General features: G+C 38.8%; 1 protein-coding gene across 2 annotated transcripts in view; it reads right to left on the bottom strand.

Moving 5' to 3' along the window:
• Nucleotides 1-24,619, bottom strand: part of NELL2 (neural EGFL like 2) — a 363,845-nt gene that overhangs the window by 305,324 nt on the left and 33,902 nt on the right. For both annotated transcript variants that reach the window (XM_082349392.1, XM_082349391.1), the window contains exon 4: nucleotides 7,652-7,802. In XM_082349392.1, the coding sequence (XP_082205518.1) occupies nucleotides 7,652-7,802 (151 nt within the window). The remainder of the gene's footprint in view (nucleotides 1-7,651; nucleotides 7,803-24,619) is intronic.

A 24,619-nucleotide genomic window follows, 5' to 3' on the forward strand; every position in this document is an offset into this window, starting at 1 on the left:
TTTGAAGCTGCCTTTCAGTACCAAGATGTGACTTAAGCGCACTTCCAGTCCCAAGATACTGTGATGTCTGCCTTTCCCACTTCCATCCTGCTCTTAGCTCACTTCAGACACCCCAAGACCCAGAGCGCGTCCATTAGTCTCATATGTCCACACCAACAGAGTTGTGTGATTAGGTTTCCAGCTTTCACACAGTGGCTGAGATGTTGCTACATAGCTCATTACAGGTGTCGTTATTCTCTAAGAACTTGACTTACAGTCATTTGGAAGCAGCGTCTGCCAGTTAGTGAAATCCTCACGCCTAGAGCTAATGGCATTTCAGGATAGATAAGGCACCCTGCATCAATAGAGCAATTTGAACATTCTCCAGATCCTTTACCCTAGCCTGGAGAAAACTTTGATGTCATTTGTGATTCCTGGTGTACTCATGATGATCTTTCGCTCGATCTTTCACTCATTTTTTCATCCACCAAATATTTATTTAGCATCTAACTTTGTATGACAGCATGGCAGGTAAAATGGCGTATGCAAGTTTAATGCATAATCCTTTACAGCAAAAAAAACCAAATCTAATCAAAAATCGTTGTCAGCTACATAAAATTTCAGGCAAACGCAGAAGTACTACTGGGAAAAGGATTAGAAAGCTACATCCTGGAGTCTTATGGTGGTTGTCTACAACCACCGCAGGCATGGTGCTGATAAATGTTTAACATTCGGCTCTCTGTTCTCTAGAGAAATAATTCTAAGATATTGGTTCATTTATCCATTTGTTTAGGGAAGATAGAAGAAAAGAAATATGAAAAAAGTAGACTCATTGAAAAAAGAATATTTATCAACAAAAATACATTTTTTAAAAATAGCTCTACTCTGTAGCACTTGCTTATTTCTATAGTCTACTTCAAGCTACAACAGTAATGTCAGCCAGCTCACAAAGTTTCAACTCTTATCAGCCAGTAGGAGCCCGCTCCAGCACACCACTGACTGGCTGAGAAACATTTACTTCTTTTAACTTTTCTTATTTTCAAAATGTCTTTAATGATAATAGTGGCTGCCCCCAGGGACAGAAATCAGGTGGCTGGGGAGGGATGAAGGTAGACTTTTTCTCTATATCTTATTGTGCCTTTTAAATTTTGAACCATGGGATGTATTACCAATTTTTTTTTAATTACAATTATAATTTAAATTTTAAAAATCTTCAGTAAGTATTTGGTACCAAATAGATTTAGATTTTTAAAATTTAAATTGTGATCAAAGGCAGTGAATGATACTTTTTACCGTCTTATATGCAATTAATACATATGTATATATGTGAAACATTGAAACAACAAGATGTTATATGTTAGAATGCCAAAAGGAGGGGCCCAGATTTAAAAACCTGGAGAAAGAAATTAATGTAAACTGGGAAGGTCACGGTCAAGGTAAAAGCTTCACGGAGCTGTGAGTGAAGTTCTGAAGTGTGAACCGGACTTGGATGAGCAGAAAGAAAGAGACCTACACATAGATGATAGGCAGACTGGCCACTGTGCCTGGCATTTATACTCCTACTGAATGATACCACTTTTCTCCGTCTCTGCCAGTGCCGGAGCTGACATTCCCCGCAGCCTCTATTTCTCACTGACCTCTCCCTACTTCATCTGGAGTCAGAGCAAGATGCACAATAGCCAGATATCTCAGGATAGCTCACTGCCATCAAGCCGCATGGAGATGAGAGTGAAGCCAGGGACTGACACGAGAAGCAGGGAAGCCGCTTCACATCACCTCTAGTAATAACATTCATGTTTATTTAGTGTTTGCTCTGCAGCAGGCACTCTATGGTCAAACTCACAAAGCCTAACTCACGGGGGAATAACTCAACCTCTGGCCTTCTACCAAGCAGGCAAGAAACTGAGGTCAGCAGAGCACCACGACCTCACCACCCCCCACACTCCCAAAAGCAACTAGGAAATGAGCTTCTTTCCTCATGAGGAAGAGCTCTTCTGTGAACTAGGACAGGCCTGACGGAAAGCTGGATCCACATCTAATCACTGCCAGTTAAAGGATGACATCACCTGTTTATTTTGATGAGCATTTTTCAACATTTAACTGGTTTACAGCTAACCATCCTTTGAAGCACATAAATGTATTCACTTATCCAGGACCATATTTTGCAAGCTAGTCATCTTAATGGATACCTCAGATAGTTCTACTGAGCAAAATTTGACATTTTTTGGATAGTTTGGCTTTTTTAATGACAAAATTAAAACTGTGAGAATTTGATTTCCCTGATTTAATTTGCACCCAGTAATGGAATACTCTTTGGTCATTAATGAACAGATTATAAATGGATATTTATTGGCATAGGAAAATCCTCAAAAAATTTTGCTGAATTATAAAAAGTTATAAAATATTATGTACAGTGTGATTTAATTTTTTTAAAAAATAGTATATCTATACATTTTAAGTAGACATTTATAACTGAAAGTATTAGTAGAAAATATCCCCAGGGGGATAAAATTACAGATGGTTTTTGCTTCCTTCTTTGTGATCTTCCTAATTTGTAAAATTCACTATAAGTATTAATATTTTATGTAATGTTTGAAATTTGTAGCATAGTTAAAATTTCGACATTCTAGAGGATCCATCCATCAGTACGCTAGAGTAGAATCCACACTACTTACCCAGAAAAAGCCTGGCCCTGCCCTTGGGAACTGCCTACTTCAGCCACCACAGGAGGATGCGGGTACCTTCTGTTCAGGCATGGCCTTATTTGGCTCCTCAATTTTTATAATAAAATGTCAGTATTTCCTCCAACTCAACTGCTGCTGAGGCTCAACACTTAACCCTCATTTAACTGTCAACAAAGAATAGCTGCAATTTGGGTATTTATCAGAGAAGTCTAACTTGAATTCAGTATTATGCTCAAGACACTGGGAAAAGCAATTGGTAAAGAATATTGCCTAGAAGACATGGTATTTTATCAGGATTTCATATAGGAGGTGCTATTGGCATTCTGAGCAGTAAAACTTGGTTGCACAGAACTTTTGTGCACACTACCAAGGGCCTCGAAGACAGCACAACTTCAAACACCTTTACACCTAGATTCACGTTACTGGCATCGTTATAGATTTGCTTTTTCTGAAGCGTGCTGTGGCTTGATGCCACCAGCTGACACGAGGTCCTCTGAACTTGTTCCTCTAAAGGCACTCACTATATTTTACCATAAAAGGTCATAGGAGAAATAAGTCTCTGGTCTCAGAACCAAGAATAGTTGCATTCCCTTATCATCTAAGTGGTTGTCTATTTCTTCTTTGCCTTGGTTTGAATATTTCATTTTATTTTTGTCTTATTATCCCGTAGATATCTCTATAAACCTCCTTAATTTTTTGTGAAAATAAGCAGAGAGTAAATAAGTGTTCAGGAAATGATGACACTAAAGAGATGGGTGAGAATAAGACTAAGGAAAGAAAAACACCTTCAGCAACAACAACAGGAAAAAAAACAATACAAACCAAAGCACAAGGTCTGTGAGGGTGATGGGAGGTTAGGAGATATCACAGTGGATGCGTAAAAATACCGGACTCGGGAATCAGAATTATGCTGAGTGTAAAATAAGTCAGACAGAAAAAGACAAATACCGTATGATTTCACTCATATGTGGAACCTAAAAACCAAAACAAATGAACAAACATAACAAAACAGAAAGAGAGTTACAGATACAGAGACAAACAGGTGATGGCCACAGGAGAGAGGGTTTGGGGCAAGGAGAGAAAGAAGTGAGGGAGACTCAGAGGTACAAACTTCCAGTTATAAAATAAACGAGTCACAGGTATGAAATGTACAGTGTGGGGAAGATAGTCAATAACTACGTATGTGTGTATGTATGGTGCCACCTTAACTTACTGTGGTGATCATTTTGAAATATATAGAAATACGTTGCGTAACAGGAACTAATAGTGCTGTAGGTCAATTATGCTTCAAAAACAAACAAACAAACTCATAGAAAAAAAATCAGATTTGTGGTTCCCAGAGGCAGGGGATGGAGGAAGAGGGCATTGGATGAAGGCTGTCAAAAGGTACAAACTTCCAGTTATAAGATAAATAAGTACTAGGGATGTAATGTACAACATGGTAAAGATAATTTACCAGAAGCAGGGGATGGAGGAAGAGGGCATTGGATGAAGGCTATCAAAAGGTACAAACTTCCAGTTATAAGATAAATAAGTACTAGGGATGTAATGTACAACATGGTAAAGATAATTAACTCTGCTGTGTGTTATACATGAAAGTTGTTAAGAGAGTAAGTCCTAAGAGTTCTCAGCAGAAGGAGAATTATTTTTCTATTTCTTTGATGTTGTATCTATATGAGATGAGGGGTGCTCACTAAACTTACTGTGATAACCACTTCATGATGTATGTAAGTCAAATTATTATGCTGTACACCTTAAACTTATACAGTGCTGCATGTCAATTCTTGATATATCTCAATAAAACTGGAATAAAAAAAATCAGAAGAGGTGGGTTTGGGTGCCGACTCTGTCACCATCTAGATAAGTGACACTGTGAAAAAACAGGCAGAAGAGAAGCTAGTCTAACAACTTCAGACACTGAGAGAAGGCACAGCACAGAGGTGCAGGAGACCAGCTCTATAATCACACTACCTGAGTTTAAACCCTACCTGCATTTACTCTTGGGAGCCCTTAACAACTTAACCTCTCTAAGACTTGTTTTTCTTATCTGTAAAATGGTAATGAGAATAATGACCTTGCAATATGATGGGACTTTTGTGGATTTTTTTCTCTAGTATCATCAAGCACTTTATACGGATTTACAGATGAGGAACCTGAGGTTCAGAAGAGGTAAGTGATTTACCCAAGGTCACAAAGCCAGTAAGTCTTCGAGCTATGAGTGGAATGCACGCAGTCCTTCTCCAGATCTGCACTCTGAACCGCTATCTAATATTGATGTAAAAGGAACTAACCCATGGAATGCACTGAAAACTGCGCCTAGCACACGGTAAGCCTTTAATAATTGCTGGCTTCCCAAGCAAATGAAAAGTGCCTTCCAAATAGACATGATTTTAAGTATCATAGAAAAATACCTTATATCTCAAATATGGTATTTGTTTAGGTAAATGTTATCAAATTTAAAGATGATACAAAGGAAGAATGAAGAATTAATAATCAATTTAACAAGAATAACTGGAAAGCATGAGAGCTGAGCCCAAAGATTTATGTGTAAATATGTTCATCACGGTGTTATTTATTAAAGTTAAAAAAGGAAATGAGTTCAGTATCCAAAAGTAAGAACAAACACCGACACAGACAAAAAACTGGATTAAAATATGACAGAATTTCAACATCAGTCTTCTTCTGGTGACATGATTTGTATGAGTTTTCCTATTTCTTTATTACACTTGTCAGTTGTCCACATTTTCTACAATGAAAATATATTGCTATGCTAATTTGAAAAAAACAAATATTATTTTTAATTGAAATAAGTCAATCTAAAACCCTACACATAACTTTAACAAATTTACTTCATAGGAATAGTAAGATAGGATCTGTCTGACAGCAAATCTTCCTTCAAGGACCTACCTGATAAAAGTTGGGTATTTCGGTGGTCCATATCCTTACTATGTCTAAGGTGCTAAAAAAAATTTTCAAACTATTTTAATACGTATCAGTTGGAAAGTGCATAGTTTATAAGAAATCTATGCTGGTCAAATATTTGTAGAGTTAATGTATTCAACTCTAGGGACCAACAAAACATTGACCATCTGGATGGGATGGTCGTGAGGAATGTCATCTGGAAAAAGGTTAGGCGAGTTCCATGTCTCTACAAATGGGGTAGTAGGAAGCCACAGGGCTTAGAAAAATCTAGTGCCCAAGATACAGGGGAAATTTTCTTAGCAAACAGAAATAATCAGCAATAAGTCAGGCTGCTCTGTGAAGGAACAATATCTTTCACTGTATGTGAATCATGTTGCCTAAAGCCCGCTGGAGAAGGGCAGGGTCGCAGTGTTACAAACGAGGAGCTCCCCTCATATCAATCACCTGAAGACGAGGACCAGGAACATACCAAGGCGAAGAGCCCTGGTGAACCCTGGGAGATGGACCTCTCCCTTTCTTGCTCAGTCTTAAGGAGCCCAAGCCAATTACCTGGTGAATGTTAGGATGGCACCCTCCTTTCAAACACAGGCCAAAACCTGGGAGGAAAGAAACCCAAGTGAGGGGCCTGGGAAGTTATGCCAATCCTTTGGGACTAAAGATAGAATTAGATGGGGCCTTAAATCCCTGAGAGTAATCCAGGTAGAATATGATCAGGAACCCTGCTCTCTGTGTCAATTTTCTATATTTTGTTCTCCACATATATTTGCTTCTGTTTGCCCTTTAGTATTTAGCAAAGATTTGCCAAGTCCCAGGCTGCCCCATCTCTCATAAGAGAAACCAAGAAAAGAGGTTTCTGCCCACATCTGAACAGGATTACTAAATCCATTATATATGTAAAACACTTTACATATATAAACTCTTCGATCCTCACAACTACCTATGAAGGAGGTACTATTTCTATCCTCATATTTCAGATGAGGAAATTGAGGCACAGAGAGGTTATGTGACTTGCCCAACGTCCCCAGATAGTCATAAAGTGGGCATTCAAAATATGAATACAAGGGCTTCCCTGGTGGCGCAGTGGTTAAGAATCCGCCTGCCAGTGCAAGGGACACGGGTTCGAGCCCTGGTCTGGGAAGATCCCACATGCCGCGGAGCAACTAGGCCCGTGAGCCACAATTACTGAGCCTGTGCGTCTGGAGCCTGTGCTCCGCAACAAGAGAGGCCGCGACAGTGAGAGGTCCGCGCACCGCGATGAAGAGTGGCCCCCGCTCGCCGCAACTAGAGAAAGCCCTCGCACAGAAATAAGACCCAACACAGCCATAAATTAATTAATTAATTTAAAAAAAAAAAAAGGATTGCTCTTTAAAAAAAAGAACTATATAAATACAGAAGAACTTTCATTATCAGAACTGTGGTTATTCTTTCAGGAAGGAATCACTTTAAGCTGTTTGATATTATTTAGTAGCAATTTATGTATATGCTAAGTGTCATGAATGAATTTCTTCTTCCCCCTCTCCCCTCTTCCTCACTACTCCCACCAGCTCTCCTACATGCTTCTATGCATGCGAGAAGCTAGGAAATACTAGACAGCATTTTGATTCAACACACATCCAAGAATACAGCTGTAACTGCCACAGTCTAAGAAGTGCGCTGAAAAAGAATTTATCTGTCTGTGATTAAAATTATAAGACTATTAAACTCTAAACCCAGGCAATATCCTAAAGAAACAGAATACGGTATTTTTGCGGCTAACTGTTCACCAATTAAGAGAAAGTATGTTTGACTTTAACATTGAGGAAGATAACTCATGAGGAAGTTAGTAATTAATAAATGGGTTTTAGGAATGGTGACTTCCGTGCGCTCTTAGCAACATCAGAAGCAATAGCTCCTTCTGCTTTTAGGCTGATCTCAATTACTTGTGTTTCTGATTTTGCATAATGTAGCAAAATTATTCTTGCTGTTTTAAACCAATCATGAATATCTTGCTTTTGTTTACTTCTCTTTAATGTGTTAATTTCACCATATATAATGAAAACACAGGAAACTCCAGCAGCTGCACGTACCTGTGATCCAAGTGGTGAATGGAGAGAATCACTCCGGAATTTAAATGGGTCTGTTTTAGGGTCACCAGAACAGTAAATTCATGTTTATTTCTCAGCTTCTGAAAAAACTGTTCAGCTGTAGCAGTGGATGCTTTTATACTTCTGGGAGTATCTAAAAAAAGAAACATACAGTAAAGAGACTAGAACTTGGCTTTATAAAGCATCCTTTACAGGCAACATCTTTCAGAAAACATTACCAAGCAACTGCTGATAAATACCAAGCTCCAGACACTCCTGGTAAATTGGTTCAAAAAGACTTTTTGCTACACATAACACAGGACAGTAAACCACATGAATGACTGAGCTTGTGTTTCAGAGATCTTTTTTCAAAAATGTCTTTGAGGTGAAGAATCAAAGAGCCCTGTTTGAAGAACTGAGCTCCCAAGTTTTCTCCTCACACTCTTCCTAAATCCTGGATACCACAGCCACGTCAGTGTCAACATTGAACAAAAGGATGTCCTTCCGAGAAAAGGACCTAAAAAACCATGACAGAGCCATTTAGCTTTTCTGACACCTCGTGACAGAAAACTGGATTTAAATCAATGTGCCACCTTCCACATTGATATCTGTAGCCAGAAGGCTTGCTATAAATAGATTTTTTAAAAGATCATTGAAATTAGTCACTCTCAGCCTTCTGTGCAGTGGATGAAACATTAAGATCAAATTATCTTGCCGTACTTTTGAAAGAAATGCACAGAACTCAATTCACACGTCCCTCTCCCCAGGCATAGAGAACACCTAGACAAGAGAGATTTGAGTGGGAGAGCAGATTTTTATCCGGCGCTTTCCTGTGGTTTAGTCGTGCACTCCAACCTCAGGACCCAGAGGACATGGGAGAAATAGCCGGGGTAGAAATGGATTTAGTGGACAGGAAAAACCTATCATTCAAGCCGTCCGCTCACAGAGCATAACGCTCTCCTATTCACAGTGTGTGCAGAGGGTTGATGGGAGCCAGAAACACAGTTTCTGTAGCTATCAAATCGTTCTCCTCTTTTCTGTGCTTTACACTAGATAGACTAGATAAGGAGTTCTCAATGGGGAAGTTACTGGCATTTGGAGAGAATAACCCTTCCTGTGGAAGACTGTCCTATGCACTACAGAACATTTAGCACCCCTGGTCCTGGCCCAGTGAATGCCAGTGGCACTCAGTCCTAGTCATTGTGACAACCCAAAGTTCTCCCACACATTTCCAAGCATTCCCTTTGGAACAGTGCAGCAGAAATCAGGCTGAAAACCACAACCTTGATGAAACAGAGATTATGAGATTAATCTAAAGTTCCCCACCTTTCCAGCCACACAAATTTATGGAATTAACAATGTAATCACCAGGTCTGTGTCCATCACTGGGGATGCATAGACATGGAGAAGCCCTTGAGATACCCATAAAATGGAGGAGGGGACAAATAATCCCAATAAAATAAAAGAAACGCTGTCATACACGTAAGTACAAAGTGGTGTTGGACCACAGAGGGAAAAGTAGCCAACATCATCTGGAGGGAAGGATCTCAAAACAGAAGGCATTTGGTCAGGAGCTCACCAGGTAGAGAAGAGAGGGAAAAGCATCCCAGTCATAGAAATAGCTTATGAAAAAGCAAAGTGATGTGAAGGGGCATGACATGGCTGAAACAGCAAGTAGCAGCCATTGCAGGATGGGGCTGGGTAGGAAAGCTGAAGAGGAGAGGCAGGGCTTTGTGTGCCAATGTAATAGACACTTGTTTCTGTCACCATCCTCGATTTACTCTCTAGGTAAAGAATAAAAAATAAATAATAATAACTCTTATCTGCCACTGAAAAACGATCCCTCCCCACTCTTAACCCATGGCTTCCTCTGTGCTAAAAGTACCCAATCAGAGTGTCGCCTATTCCTGTACACAGTAATTGATTCAGAAACAGGCACCTAATCCAGGGCAATGAAGTCAGGCCCAGGATACTGGTTCCAGGTTTTAGGAAAAAGAAACTTCCTAGTTTCCAAAAAGAAACTTCCTCAGTTCTAGTCAATAATCACAGTTCAAAAGCGTAATAATAATACGCAATTTCAGCCATGGTAAATGTAATAGTTTCTCCCTAGATTCCACTAGAGAGAAGACAGGCTTTGCAGAGATGCCATCCAATTCCTCTGAGATCCAAAACCGTCTGCTTCCCAAGGAGGCACAGAAAATGAGACTCTGTGAGAAAGATTTATCTAGTGTTAACTTTTAATCCACTCCGATTTATATACAAGTGAATCATTCACAAACTTCATGACTTCATTTCAATTTGCTAGATAAAAACAAATTAAAATTGAATTACAACTATTACACTCCCCCCCCCGCCCGCCTCCCCGCCCCGCTCCGACCCTTTTCAGGCAGGTAGAGCTTGAGCAGCGTCCTTTGCCTTGCTGAACAGGGTGATAGATGGGGACATAAATGAAGGAAACTGAGGAAGGACTACATTAAATACAGGAATGATGATCAGAGCCACAGAGAGATGGGAAGGTGTAGCCCAGGAAGCTTGAGCTCTTATAGTGAGAGAAAAGAAATTGAGAAAAGTGTGGCAGCTGCCTGACAAGGTGGAACTTTAGAGAAGAGATGCTTGAAGAGGATTTTTAGAAAGCTTTGTCATTTGGTACGCAAAGAAAACCTTCACTAAATCTCAATATTATTCTCCACTGCTTTTGGAGTCAGATTTGTGAGAAGGGTTGAGAGGCTATATTATTTGTGTGGGTTTTTATTTGTTTTGTTTTCAGATGAAATGTGAAGACTGACCTTATGATGAAAGGAAGAAGGACCTAAAAAATGGATTACATTTGAGTATTGTTGGTAAAAATGTAAACCACCATGGTTGAAAACATGAGGAAGGCAAGTGTAGTTGAAGGGAAACCATTTTTTTAAAGATCTGTCAATCTGCATTTTGGAAAAATGTCTCTGGTAGCCATGTGGAATATTTGAAGAAAGAAAAAAAGTTGAACATTGGGAAAACTCTTGAGAAACTGGCAATTCAGGTGACTACTGACTTTTTGTTAAATTTCACATATTTTAAATATCACATTTTGACATCCCTAAACCACCTTTTCTAAATCAAATTGATGTTTTTGGCTTTCACCAGGAATCGTGATACAGAACTACTTACTGGTTCTTTCACTGCCTGTCAGGCATGTTGATGTGAGAAGGGCCAAGTGAACCCCAGATGGATATCTGCATTGAGATGCTTAAGGAAGTGCTTAAGGAGACCTGCAGGGCAGAACCATCCTCTATCCCGCCAGGGTGGTAAGTGTGGTCCCAGAGGGTCTCCTCCATCCAGCTTGGACTTAAGCCTATTCACTTACGCAGGGTCACAATTCAGGACACGCTCTCTCACCCTGTCTAGGCTCTCCTCCCAGCCCATTACCTTCCTGTTTTGCTCCCTCTGTGGCGGTTACAGTGACTTGCAGGAAGAAGGGACCCTCCAATACCAAACATGTCCTGCAGAAGCTCCATTCAGCCTATGCTTTAGGGACAGGAAAAATGAAATTCTTTTTTTTCCATCCTGATTAACCAAGTTCACTTGTATAGGGGTTTAAAAACTGGGTCTTGCATGAATCTATAATCCCCAGGTGAAGACAAATTACTGAATGAGGCAGAGAGAGCACCTCTAGGAAGTATAGTAATTTTCAGCTTTCTGTCAACAGAACACCATCTCCCACCAATCCTTACCTCAACTTAATGATATTTAAATCTATTGTTCCCCCTTAAAAACATGTGTTTCAAAACTATATTATGCCTGAGTCCGGGAAGGATTTGATGGGAGCCTGAACTCTGTGAGTAGCTCAAAACAATTAGGGAGTATAATAATTTTATTATTATAGAATTCAAGAGATTTTTAGAAAGCAGAATCTAAAGAATTTGGTCACTGATAAAACACAAGCAAAAGGCAAAAGAACAGGAGAAAATTGAATCCAATTGAATCCAAAGCTTCTAGCTTGAGAGACAGAATGAAAGGAAAATGCAGTAGAAGCATGATGGTACCCAAATGGGATTTCAGTTTTAGAAACGGTCGTTCTGAGGTGTTCTGGAACGTGCATGTGGACATGTCCGGTAGGAGGCTGGCACTACAGAATTTGATCTCAAGAGAGAGGTCAAGGTCAGCGGTATAAATGTAGAGGTCATCAGAATACAGTACCTAAAGTCATAGGCATGCCTGAGTAAATCATAGGAATCACAGGAATGAGAAGAGGATAAAAGGATGGGCCATAAAAACACTAAATCTGTAGCACAGCAGGGACAACATATATAACTTTGTACACGTACTATACAATGCTGCACGTCTGGCACCATACAACATTTGTCCTTCAAAAATGTATAAATAATATATTTTCCCCTTTGAACCTACATTCCATTTTATTCTCACAACGCTTAACAAGGACAGCTATCACAATTCTGTGATTCACCCAAAGGCACCAGGCATGCTAGAGGTGTAATGGGGATGACAATTTCTGGTCCAGTATTCCTTCCACTAAATTGCCCTGCCTCCTGAATGTGGCATCCTTACTCATGCTTAACTGCCACTCACAAACAGAAAGGCAAATTCGGGAGCATCAACATAGAAAATAATCCAGAAAGAAGTAATTATATAACATAACATTTTTAGTTCCTTAAGGGACTCGCTTAGTAGTGATTTTAAGAAAGGTCACTTTCCCCATTTGCATTTCTGTTTCCCAATTTGTAAAATTAGCATCCCTGCCTTCTATTTTCATCTCAAAGATTATATACCGTTCAGAGAGACTTCTGAGTTCCTGTGATTATTACTCTAAGATCCAACTCTAGTCCTCACCAGAAAGTCAAGTCAAAGAAACCACCACGTGAGAATAATTTTACTTTATTTTTGTTATCATTTCAGTTTTCAGAATTCATAATTAAATTCAGGTATGTATTAAGCAATTTCTCAACAAGGTCTCCTGTTAGGAACCACACATAAAAAAATAGATGGTTATGAGAACAAATTCTCAACCCAGAAAAATAAGTTTCCAATGCCAGCTATGCAGATGACTAGCTGTGCTTGGCATGTAGCAACACCACGTGTTGGCTTTTAGAATTATGATACATATTATTATTACTCTCACAAGCAATGAGACTGTGGAACCCACTAAAACTACCAAGAGCCATTATACCCTTGTGGTGATTTTCTGAGCTTACTTTCATTCCAAGCATCTCAAACTCAGCCACAAAATACCAGTTCTCACATATGAAAATTAACATAAAAGTTTCTGGCAATGAAATTATTCTTAAGATAAATCCTGCCTACCACCCCCTGTTTCTAGAGAACTGTGAATGATCATTCTTTTATGGACAAAAATCAAAGTAAGCTGAATTTCTTTTCAAAGAAGGGCTGACGACCATCATTTGAACTGCCTCTTCAGAGAAAAACAGGCTGAGACAAGGGGCCCTTAATTGCTACTAGGAAGCCTTACAGAAGAACTTACCAGCACACCCATGCTGTATTAGGTCTTTTTAATTGGAGAACCGCTTGAGTTTAAAACAAAACTTTCTTTCCAAGTTTTCCATTTTTATTGCGTGCAGAAGCCTAAAAATCCCACTAAGAACACAACGGGTGGCATTTTCAAGCAATTATTAATAAATAATGAAGCAGGTCAGAAGCAATTACATCAAAATATTCATTTTTAGTCATGGGACAACCAGGATGGAGTTTGAATGCAGTGTATCCTATCCTCCACACACATAGTTAATGGGAGAGAGGAGAGTGAGGGCGAGATGGAGAGCTAGAAACTGGTTTCTTTCTATATAAAATAGACTGTAGCTTAATGCAAGTGTATCTGTGGTAGCAAATATGGATGTTTACTGAAAAAGAATCAGACTAGAGCTTCTTTAAGTATGTTTAGTGCATTAGTAGTAAAAGTAAAGAGAAGGGATCTGTCCGTCTCCCAATAACAAAGCAATCGGTAAGAATTCTTTTCTTCTTTTGCACTTAAACTGCATCACTACAATTGCCATCATGAATCAAATGAGTCTCTGGCCCCTGACAGGTGTCTATCCTGTCTACAGTGTCTATCCTGTCTGCAGTGTCTAGAAACCTAAATTGATTTCCCACCACATAAGCAGACTAATAAAAATACCAGGTGCAGATTCAATTATAAAAACGGTCTAATCTCAGGCATCAAGTGGTTGACTTAGAATGTCCAAAACTCACCAAATTACCCTTTTGTTCAGCCTCTAACTATGAAAGGTTGTTGTCTTCTAAATTCAGGTTAGAAATATATGAAATTAGAACTATTATTATATCAATAGTTGTTGTTCATTGCTCTTATTCTCCTTTCAGTATATCCATGCCTTTACAGTACAAAACTTTAAAGGCAAAAATAATAACAATTTTAAAAGCCATTAAAATTTGACTAACACAATATATGCAGTTTGCAAAGTCCTTAAACATCAACAATCTCATTTAAGCCTAGAGCAACTTTGAATAAATGAGATTATCAGCTCCACAGTAATAGAAATAACAGATGAGGAAAGAGAGGCACAGAGAAACCAAGACACTTGTGATTATCTCTGTAAGTGGCTCAAAATCAGAGCTGATTTCCATCAACTTACTGTTTTAGGAACTTGTTGGTTCAAAACTTCGGGAACTTCCTGAGTGAAATCTGAAACTGAGCACGTACACGAAGGGCAAGGAGAGACCACAGGAAGAGGCAGATGGCTCCGGATTGGTAGGTGGCAGGTTTAACAAACAAAGGAACTTACACACCAGGCTTGTCTTGGGCGTTCACAAGACAAGTACATCTCTGCACTCGCCTACCAGAATTTTAAAAGTTTATATAGAAGCCTTAACTGGGTTCAGTCACCAATGCCATCCAGATGGTCTCAACAACACATTGCTTTCTCAAGGCAGTTGCTTCCTTGAAAAGAGCTCCCACTGTGGGAACAGTGGAATGTACATTTCAAGGATGGGAGGGGGTGAGGAGCCTCTGATTGCCCTGGTCCGGCTTGTGGGTCAACTGGCGGTCATGTCCTCTCAATGACCTCCTCCAACAGCACTGCCCAAGGCAATTATGAGAGGATATAGGAATAAACCTACCAAATTCAAGCGGCAGAGCCTGGATTCCAACCCAGGCCAAGGTGCTTCCTATCATTACAGGAGCACAATGCATACTCTAGAGAGTAGATAAACCCTCATTTTTAGTTAACTTTTATAAAAAATATATTCTGAAGATAAATAAATACATTTTTCTTGATCTTTGGATCAATTTAGGTTTTTCAGATCTACAAAACTATTCATATCACATAATCGCTCAGCAGATACTTGAAACTATTAAGATGTAAACAATACTAAATTTTAAAACCAAAAGCTTTTTAAAAAGACAATTTTAAATAATCCTCCTCAAAAAAGTTATTGGGCAAAATGTATGAGTAATCCACAACTTTTTTTCATCAGCAAACTCACATCTAAGGATGTCACATCCTCACCCTTTAGACATCTATATGCCCTTTACATTCCTAGGTTCAGGGAGTTCAAGGACATACTCTTGGGATGTCAACTTGGAAATATCCCTTCATTTAACCCCGAAACAATCTCAAAAGTTTCTTTCAAATCTACAGCTAATTATAATTTGATTCAATGCATAATAAACATATGTACCTTCATGTATTATTTACAAAAAATGTTTGTTGGCTTAATGTTGTGAATATCTAACAACATAAAAATATACATACATAAGTGAATATAATCAGAAATCAGAAACAAAAGCATCCACTAACTAGTCAAAGAAACAAAAACAAATAGCAGATTCTACTCCTGGATTTAGCAACTAACTGATTGACTTTAAATAAATCATTGGAATTTTCACTAGTAAAGTAGAACAAAATGTAGTCAGGGTGCAGGGGGGGCTACAAATAATAAAACACCTCTATATTTTGAAGCTTAAAATTAAAGTATTAAAATTATATGCATAACAGACATAAGACAAGATGTTAAAGTTATTCCATTTTGTTTGTTTTTATTCCATAGTAACAAACAACTTTCTGATAATAATTGGCTTCCAAGGTACATTTTCCTTCGGACACAGCAGTAGTGATCAAACAGTATGAGTATTCTGATTTCATTCATTATTATAATCCTCATTGTAGATTAAAATTAAAATTGGTACTTGAGTTTATAATCAGATTAATGCTTTTAGCTAGTGTTTAGCTGTCCCTCAGAAATTCACCAGTGAAATTAGCAGCTCTTTTGTTACCAGCAAAATTAAGAAGGTAAACGAGCCGAAACAGTATTCCTCTTTATCATCTCTTCTCTCAACTGCAATACTGCTCAAGAAGACCAAATAGGCAGAAATACTAAGCAAATAAAAGGGAATATGATGATCGATGACAATGACAATGACAATGCCAATAATGATGATGATGATAATGACGACATCATTCACAACTTCAATAGATTGGTTGCATTCCTCTGCTGATCCTGCCTCACTACTTATGGATAGCAGTCTCAACAACCTCATTTGAACATATGTAGCAGATTTGAGAATTAGTAATTTGCTAGACCTTTATTTAAAGTAGTCCAAAATATTATATCCAATTGAACCTAAACTGTATACAATGTGTTGGCTAATATCATGAGCCAATGTCTTAAATACATAAGGAAAACTAAATTCATGGACTGCCATAATTTACAAAACATGTTTTTGCCTTGACTAAAGCCACTGAAAACTTGAATAAATGTTTGAATTTCTTTTAAAAAAAGAAAAAACTTGAGTTTTCGCTGGTCCTACCATTAATAGTAGATGAAAAGGCTCAACTGCACCTTCCTATACTGATACAGTTATGATGGATGAGGTATTGCTTAAATTAACAAACTACTCATCTTAATAGTGAAGGGTACAAATTCATCAATTATGTAATCTTTCTTTTCTCTTGTAAACTATCCCATATACAGTACCTAGCTATACCTTAAATACACATATAATTACTCTTTGTAAAAATGTTCATCTATTAAGAGAGTAACTATAAATTCAAAAGAAATATATATAAATTAGTTTTTTAAGTGAAAAGTGAATCATAAGTCATTCCTTTATTTTCTTTGAAGTCTGATCAAATATTCATACAGTCCCTGAGAAGGATAAGAGAGAAAAAAAATATGTGCATTCACAAAGCTGGCTATCATTTTATCCACATGCATGTTAGTGTTTGGTTTAGCTTAGTAGATTTATTAGTGTAAAAAGAAGGAAGAAAACATACAGGATCAAGGTGAGATTTTCATTATATATCTTCAACATTCAATTGAACCTATTAATTGACAAGAATAAAGAATAGGTATCTCTAAGATAGTTTTACATCTATAAAATTATGAAGGTTATAAATTGTGTAACCTCAAATTACACAAGCAGATTCTAACAGAATCTCTGCTGAATAGCCAAAGAGATACTAAGTAGTGCCCCATCAATTATGCAGAGCTGAAGTGCTGAAATACACGATTTCATCTTCTACCTAATAGGCCAATTTGACCTGAGACATCAATTTTGGGAGTTCTGCTTTTATCCTTCTTTAATTACAATAATCAGATTATTTTAGAATAACAAGACACCAAAATATCTGTTATCATGATTTATCACCCTATTGAAATTGTGCTATATTTTACGATTATTCTTTTCACTGCAAGAAAGAAAACAGCATTATAAAGTACCAAAGGACACGGGGCACAGTATAATCAGTTTCTCAGTTCAGAGTCTCAGACACCAGCCCTTATGTCAACCTCTGCCCTTGTTCCCCAGGCCCTGTATCTGTCTCCTCTCCATTTCTGAACCAGTTACGATAAAGATGCCAGAAAATTAGAAATGATGCTAAGAATTAAGTCTTACTGCTCAGAGATTCAACAAAAAAATTAGCTCTGAGAATTTGTGCAGCCTCTAAAATGAATCATTTCCCAGACCTGCTATGTTGGCCCAATATACAAAGTTGAGCTGCTGCTTCAGTTTCCCAGCCTAGAACTCAAAACCCTGCCCTGCCCCCACCCCCATCTGCTTGGTTGAGGCTCTAATGCCCAGTCAGGATCTTGCCAATTCTCTCTGCTGATCCTCAGGAATGGATGAATCCTGCTAAAAAGTGTCAGAATGCTAGACCCATCAAACGATGTCTGCCTGCCTTTGGACTGTGGAGGCTACTGGACTTTCCCCATTAGCAGACTGGATACCACCCCAACTCCCACTCATTCTCATACCCTCCCCTCATCCCACCTTACCATCCTTGTGGAGTTTTTCCTGCTCCTATGAGTTTTTCTAAATTACATTCTCTATTTAAGTGAGGATACTTTCCTTGGATAAAGCACAGAAGATTCACTTACTGTCTAAGCTCATCTCTGGACTTCACTTTACTAGAAGCTATATAATCTCCACTACTGATTCATCCATTCCCAGGAGGCTTACATCTAATCCTACCAAGCTTATGTCTCTCCCATTTTAAGACTTGGATTTCTCTTTAAGTGTTCATTCCTGGCCTAAGGATTGGCTCTAGTTTCCCGCTCACTTTCATTAATTCAACAAATATATATTGAGCACTTGCTATGTGCTGAGCATTCAGCAACGAAGATCAGGAATAATTCAATACGATGAACTGTCTACTGTGGCAGACACTGCTTGCTGTCCTCCAGTAGCAATAATTACCTTCTTTTTAGTAATAAAACTCCCTACTTTCACCTGGGCACATGGCTGTCCAGCTAGAAACTACATTCCAGCTAAAGAGGCCAGGTGACTTCAGTTCTGGCAAAAAGGATGTGAGCAGAAGTGATATGTGCTATGATCCAGATTTTATTATTGAAAAGGAAACTGACTGCTCTCCACTCTCCTTTCCCTCAGGCTGGAATCAGGATATTGCGGTAGCAAGCCAAGTTCTTCCATGAGGACAAGGGCATTGTGGGGCCTTGAATAATCTCACATGGCAGAACTACCCATCAGCCGTGGAACACCTGCCTACCTCTAGATTGTTAGGTGAGAGAGAAATAAACTCCTTTCTTTTTTTTAATTTTTAGTGGAGTATAGTCTATTTACAATGTTGTGTTAGTTGCTTCTGTACAGCACAGTGAATCAGTTATACATATACATATATCCACTCTTTTTTAGATTCTTTTCCCATATAGGTCATTAGAGAGTATTGTGTAGAGTTCCCTGTGCTGTACAGTAGATGCTTATTAGTTATCTATTTTATATATAGTAGTGTGCATATGTCAATCCCAATCTCCCAATTTATCCCTCCCCCTTCACCCCCCCCCAGTTACCATAAGATTGCTTTCTACATCTGTAAGTCTATTTCTGTTTTGTAAATAAGTTCATTTGTACCATTTTTTTAGATTCCACATATGAACGATATCATATGATATTTGTCCTTCTCTGTCTGACTTACTTTACTCAGTATGACAATCTCTGGGTCCATCCATGTTGCTGCAAATGGCATTATTTCATTCTTTTTATGGCTGTAAACTCATTTATTAATTAAACACTGCATTTGGGGGTCTCTGTCACAGGAGCTTAGCCTATTCCCTAGGTAATATGTCTCCCCAACTCTCCTATGACTCACTCAGATGGTCCCTGAGGTATCATTCTTTAAAACAAGTATCAGCAGATGTGAGGTGGTATCTCATTTTGGTTTTGGTTTGCATGTCCCTTATGATTAGTGACGTTGAGCACCTTTCCATTTGCCTGTTGGCCATCTGTATGTCTTCTTTCAAAACATGTCTATTGAGGTCCTCTGCCCATTTTTTAACTGGGTTATTTGCTTTTTTGACTTTGAGTTTTATGGGTTCTTTATATATTTTGGATATCAACCCCTTACCGGATATATTGTTTACAAATATCCTCTCCCATTCAGTAGATTGCCTTTCATTTTGTTCATGGTTTCTTTTGTTGTGCAAAAGCTTTTTGGTTTGATGTAGTCCCACCTCACATCTGTCAGAATGGCTATTATCAAAAAAACAAGGAACAGTCTACCGACCCCTGGAGGCAACAAATGTAGATATAATTTCCCTTAGATAAAAAGCAATACCTTTAGAATAAAATTCTTTTAGAATAAAATAATACCACTTGCAGCAAAATGGATGGACCTTGAGATTATCATACTAAGTGAAGTAGTCAGAAAGAGAAAGACAAGTACCATATTATATCACTTATATGTGGAATCTAAAATATGACACAAATGAACTTATCTACAAATCAGAAACAGACTCACAGACATAGAAAACAGGTTGCCAAAGGAGAGGGAGGATGGGGGAGGGATGGATTGGGAGTTTGGGATTAGTAGATGCAAACTATTATATATAGAATGGATAAACAACAAGGTCCTACTGTATAGCACAGGGAACTATATTCAGTATCCTGTGATAAACCACAATGGAAAAGAATATGAAAAAGATACATAGGTATAACTGAATCACTTTGCTGTACAGCAGAAATTAACACAACATTGTAAATCAACTACACTTCAATAAAATATTTTTTTTTTAAAAAAGCAATTCTTTTATATCTTTAGTTATGTTTATGCCTAGAAAGTAAGACCAAAACAATGTGATGATTTGCTTAGTTAGAGCAAGTCTAGATGCTATAGAATCAAAAAAGAGACAAATAATTCCTGTTACCTTGCCTTCATCACTGCTGTTGATATGTATATTGGGGGCATATCCTATCTTCTCTCATTCTGTGATAGGTTTTCCAAGTGCAGGGATCAATTCTGTAATTCTCCTTCTTGGCACAGCCCATGTAGAAAATCAATATGCGGCCAATTGTCTTGTTCATTGATGACTTCCCCACCTACTTCTATGCCTTTTCATAACAGTGTTCGTTGTTTGCTCAAATAACTAAGTAAAGGCTAGAGATTTATTTTGCCTTCAAATACTCCTTTGCATTGCCACCCAGTTTAAAATTTATGATTTAAAAGGTAGAATAGATGATAACCCCAGTGAACTAAACTAGAATACGTACAAACAAGTTTACAATAATGTTTTATATTGTTATCTATTAAGACCGAAGGCTCTCTCTTTTCCCCTTGCAATACAAACTGGCAAGTCTGCAGAGGGACTCTAGATTTACGAAAAGAACTTAATCCTTTGTAGCACTCTGAGAAGAGCATGTTCCTAGAAAAAGGAATAATAGAGGTCTCAGTTAATGACAGGTTCAAAACTTTCCCCTCAGATGATTACACTGCCGGTTGAGGAGTTTCTTAGAAATGTTACAAATTTCCAGAAAGTCAGAGAAAATAACTTCTAATTGAATAGCAAGAAACACCTTCCAGAACCAAATGAAAGCACTGGACTTGTCTTCTCTCAGCTCCACCATCAGTTTTGGGATAGTTGTGAGCTGACCTACATAGAATATTCAGAACACTTAACAAATTAATGTTCTTGGTTTTTTTTTTCTTTTGAAAAAACTATTCAGGCAAAAAGTCTGCACAGTGGTCTACAGATAGTTTTCCTCACTATATTTTACACACTTTAAAACAGAGGAGAACCCAGGCATGAAAATAATCCTGGAATTATACTGCAATCAGGATTTAACATGTCACATCCCACCTTCTTGACAATTCTTTTTCTCTTACGATGGTCTATAGCTCTGATTGTTTATTACGCACTTTCATTATTTTTCAGTATAGCACTTTGTGCTGTCTTATGTCTTTGTCTGTTTCTTATATAATTTCTTTATACGCCAATCTTAAATCCTCAGAAGGGCTGATTTTAATCTCCTTGAAGGCAACGAGTGTACATTTTAGTTCTCTTCTATTCCTAACTACCAGCAATTATGGTCCAAGACAGAGAGAAGGAGTTGTTTGATAAATATTTGTTGAATAGAGTTGAATTAATTTTCCTTTTTAAGGTCTGGAAGATAAAACAACATACCCGCCTTGGTTGTGTAAGGATGTCATTCCCCTCCCCTCTTAATTCTCCACTGAAGCAAGGTTTACAACCCTGAACTCGCTGTACAGCCATAGGCAATGCCTGATAAGCTCACAGACAAACACAACTGACCCTGAACGCAGGTTTATGCAGAGGTCCTGGGAGGCATGGCCCATACTAAGTACCAGTCCCAACTATCTTATTAGTCCAGGCTAGGAAAATTGCTAGAGTTTAAAATTCTTTTGAAACCATAATCTCTGAGTGTATCTTAAAACAATCTGCTTCCTTTCATCCCAGAATTTCCTGTTTGAATGCTATCCCAAGTCATATATTTCTTCCTCTTTAGTTCATATTCCAATTCCACAAAATTGTTTTCTTTCTAGAATTTGGAAGATAAAATGGGTATTTCCACCTTAACGCCATATTTAGATATGGCTCTGAATTACATACAGATATGTGAAAGATATATTTCCATTTCTAATTTAGGAAATTAGGACCAAACATCAACAATAATATTCCCTATTTAAATACCAACATCTAATGATTCATTCACATATTTCCTCATTTGCAGAGCTTCTCTCCCTTATCTGCACAACCTCACATTCACTCACTAGAAATATACTCTAATTTTGTTTTTCTTCTGAATTCTTATTTTCAGTATTCTTATCCATTCTTCCCTCTTGTTTCATAAAGTATGAGCATAAATGCAGAAGATATAGTATATATTAATACGTGTGTGTGTATATATGTGTGTGTGCACACATACATACATACACTCACACACATTTTTGCTATGGTCAATCTACAATTTATAAATGTGGCTGTTTCTAAACCATCATTGATTGATCAGTTTTTAGGACTCTGGCCTGCATTTTTACACAGAAGCAACACTTTACATGATGGTTAGGTCCTGAGAAGACTCAATCTACTACAATATGCTGTGGCTGACTTAAATCCAATAGATTCTGGTTTCATAAATCCAGGATGCTGAACTCAGAACACCTGGAACCTCGATGGGCAAGGGAGAAATCTGGACGCCAAGATGAGGTAAAGGGATGGCATAACTGAACAAGCTGCAGACTAGATCCTGAAGAAGGCAGCCGGCAGTTCAATATCTAACAGTCAGAGAAGTAAACGTGAACCCTGGCTTGGTTCAAGTTGGGAAATTCAGGCAGAGAAAGCAATCTGTGCAAAGCACGTGGTATGCAGAACCACAGTACCTTCATGGACCCACCAGTATTCTATACCGTTTATACTGCTGGAGCATAAGGCGTGTAGGAGGGAGGGAGGTGGGAAATGGAAGGAGTTGAGACGGGTGGTCAGGAACAGATCATGGTTTTGTGATCAGCCTTTGCAGAGACACTGTGTTACTCAGAAAACGGTAGGGCTAAGACAGAACCAAAGCAGAAGCCCAGTTATCTGAACCGGACCAGCAGAGTGAGGCGGAAAGAGAAGGGATGGCTTAGCAGGCATACAGCAGCACAGCACCAGGCACCAGTCATTAGCACAGTAAATTTTAATGAGTTGTACGCCCACACTAGTGGGGTGAGGTCCCAGTAAACTCCCTGTCCTGGTCAGAACTGGCTCAGGAACTGGGAATGTTTGGCATACAAGGCCTCGTTACGCAAGCCTAAAAGTGCTGAAACAGACCACCCTTTACAGCTTGGCCTCTAGGTGAAACCACATTCAAACTTCACACTTAGGACCCTAAGAATGTCTTCTCCCTAAACAGCCCCGTAAAGGGAATGGAGATTCACCATCCCTGAGCCACATTAGGCAACAAGAGCAAAAGCAGGAGCCTGAGATGCCCCTGGCAGCTCCGAGAGAATAAGGGAAGGAGGGGAGAGAAGAAACTCAGGGATCCCAGCACTGATGGAGAACGACTAAGATACCCAAAGCCAGTAAAGAAGGAAGAGGAGTAGTCCTGGGGTGAAGAGCATTCTCTAACTGGAGCGCCACTGGCATGAAAGAGACCTCCCCACTCACAGAGGACGCTTGGAGATACTGGCAATGTCTGCACATGGGTCGGGTGAGAGGTTTCTGATGCTCGAATTCCGATGAGTGTGATGGGGAAGCTAGGGCTAATAGTTTTCTTCTTTTTGTGGATTCTTCTAAGTCTAAAGGAGAGATTTTTATAAAGAGATGAGGAAGGAGCTTGTCCTTTAAGAGGAGGGAGGCACAGAGAGCGTGAGGTGGTCCCAACAGTGATCTATGCTGTTGCCCCTAAGGAGTGGTGGTCACCTCTGCAGTGACCTCTGCAGCCATACTGTATACATAGCACCTAGGCTAGTGCCTGCCACATAGAGAGCCTCCTACAAATAATTGCTTAAAGAATAACAAGAGTTAGTATTTACTATGTGCTTAGTATACGAGGCACTTTTCTAAGTGCTCTCTTTGCATTAGCTAATTGTCCTTATTTACAGAGAGACAAAGTTACTTGTTCTAGGTTGGGGTTCCTCAAGCGCAGTGCTATTCACGTTTCAGACTAGATAATTCTTCGTTGGGGAGGACCCACTGTTCTGGGCACTGTGTGATGCTTAGCAGTAGCCCTGGCCTCCAGGAGAACCCCGCCCTGAAGAGTGACAACCTAAAATGTCTCTAGACGTTGCCAAATGTGCCCTGTGGGACAACGTCTACCCTGGTTGAGAACCACTGCTTAGGATTTCTAGCTGATAAATGGCTGTGCCAGGATTTGAGTCCGGGTTATCCACCGCAGAGAATGCCCTTAACCTCTCCATCTCAGCTGCCAGAAAGCACACAAGCTAACATCTAGACACTGCTTGTTAGGAACCACGCGCCCTGTGAGCGCTTTCCCACACCCTCTCATCTCATTTTCACCATAGCTGTGCGTCTGAATGGCTACCTTGAAACCAAACAAACACTATAGAAGAATAATCTAAAGTATTTTTCTCAACAAGTTGATTCATATCTTCCAGATACTTTTTCAAATATTTTGGGAGGACTAAGAACTACATTTTGGTTTTCTGATGGCTAAGGCCCTGACTTTTCTGTCCCATTTTTGGGAAGTGCAGTGTTCCTTACAGAACTCAGTAGATTAGATTGTCCACATTAAATCAATTTGGATTTCTA

Source organism: Balaenoptera borealis (genome assembly GCF_965194805.1).
Source record: "Balaenoptera borealis genome assembly, chromosome: 13".
NCBI classification, from domain to species: domain Eukaryota; kingdom Metazoa; phylum Chordata; class Mammalia; order Artiodactyla; family Balaenopteridae; genus Balaenoptera; species Balaenoptera borealis.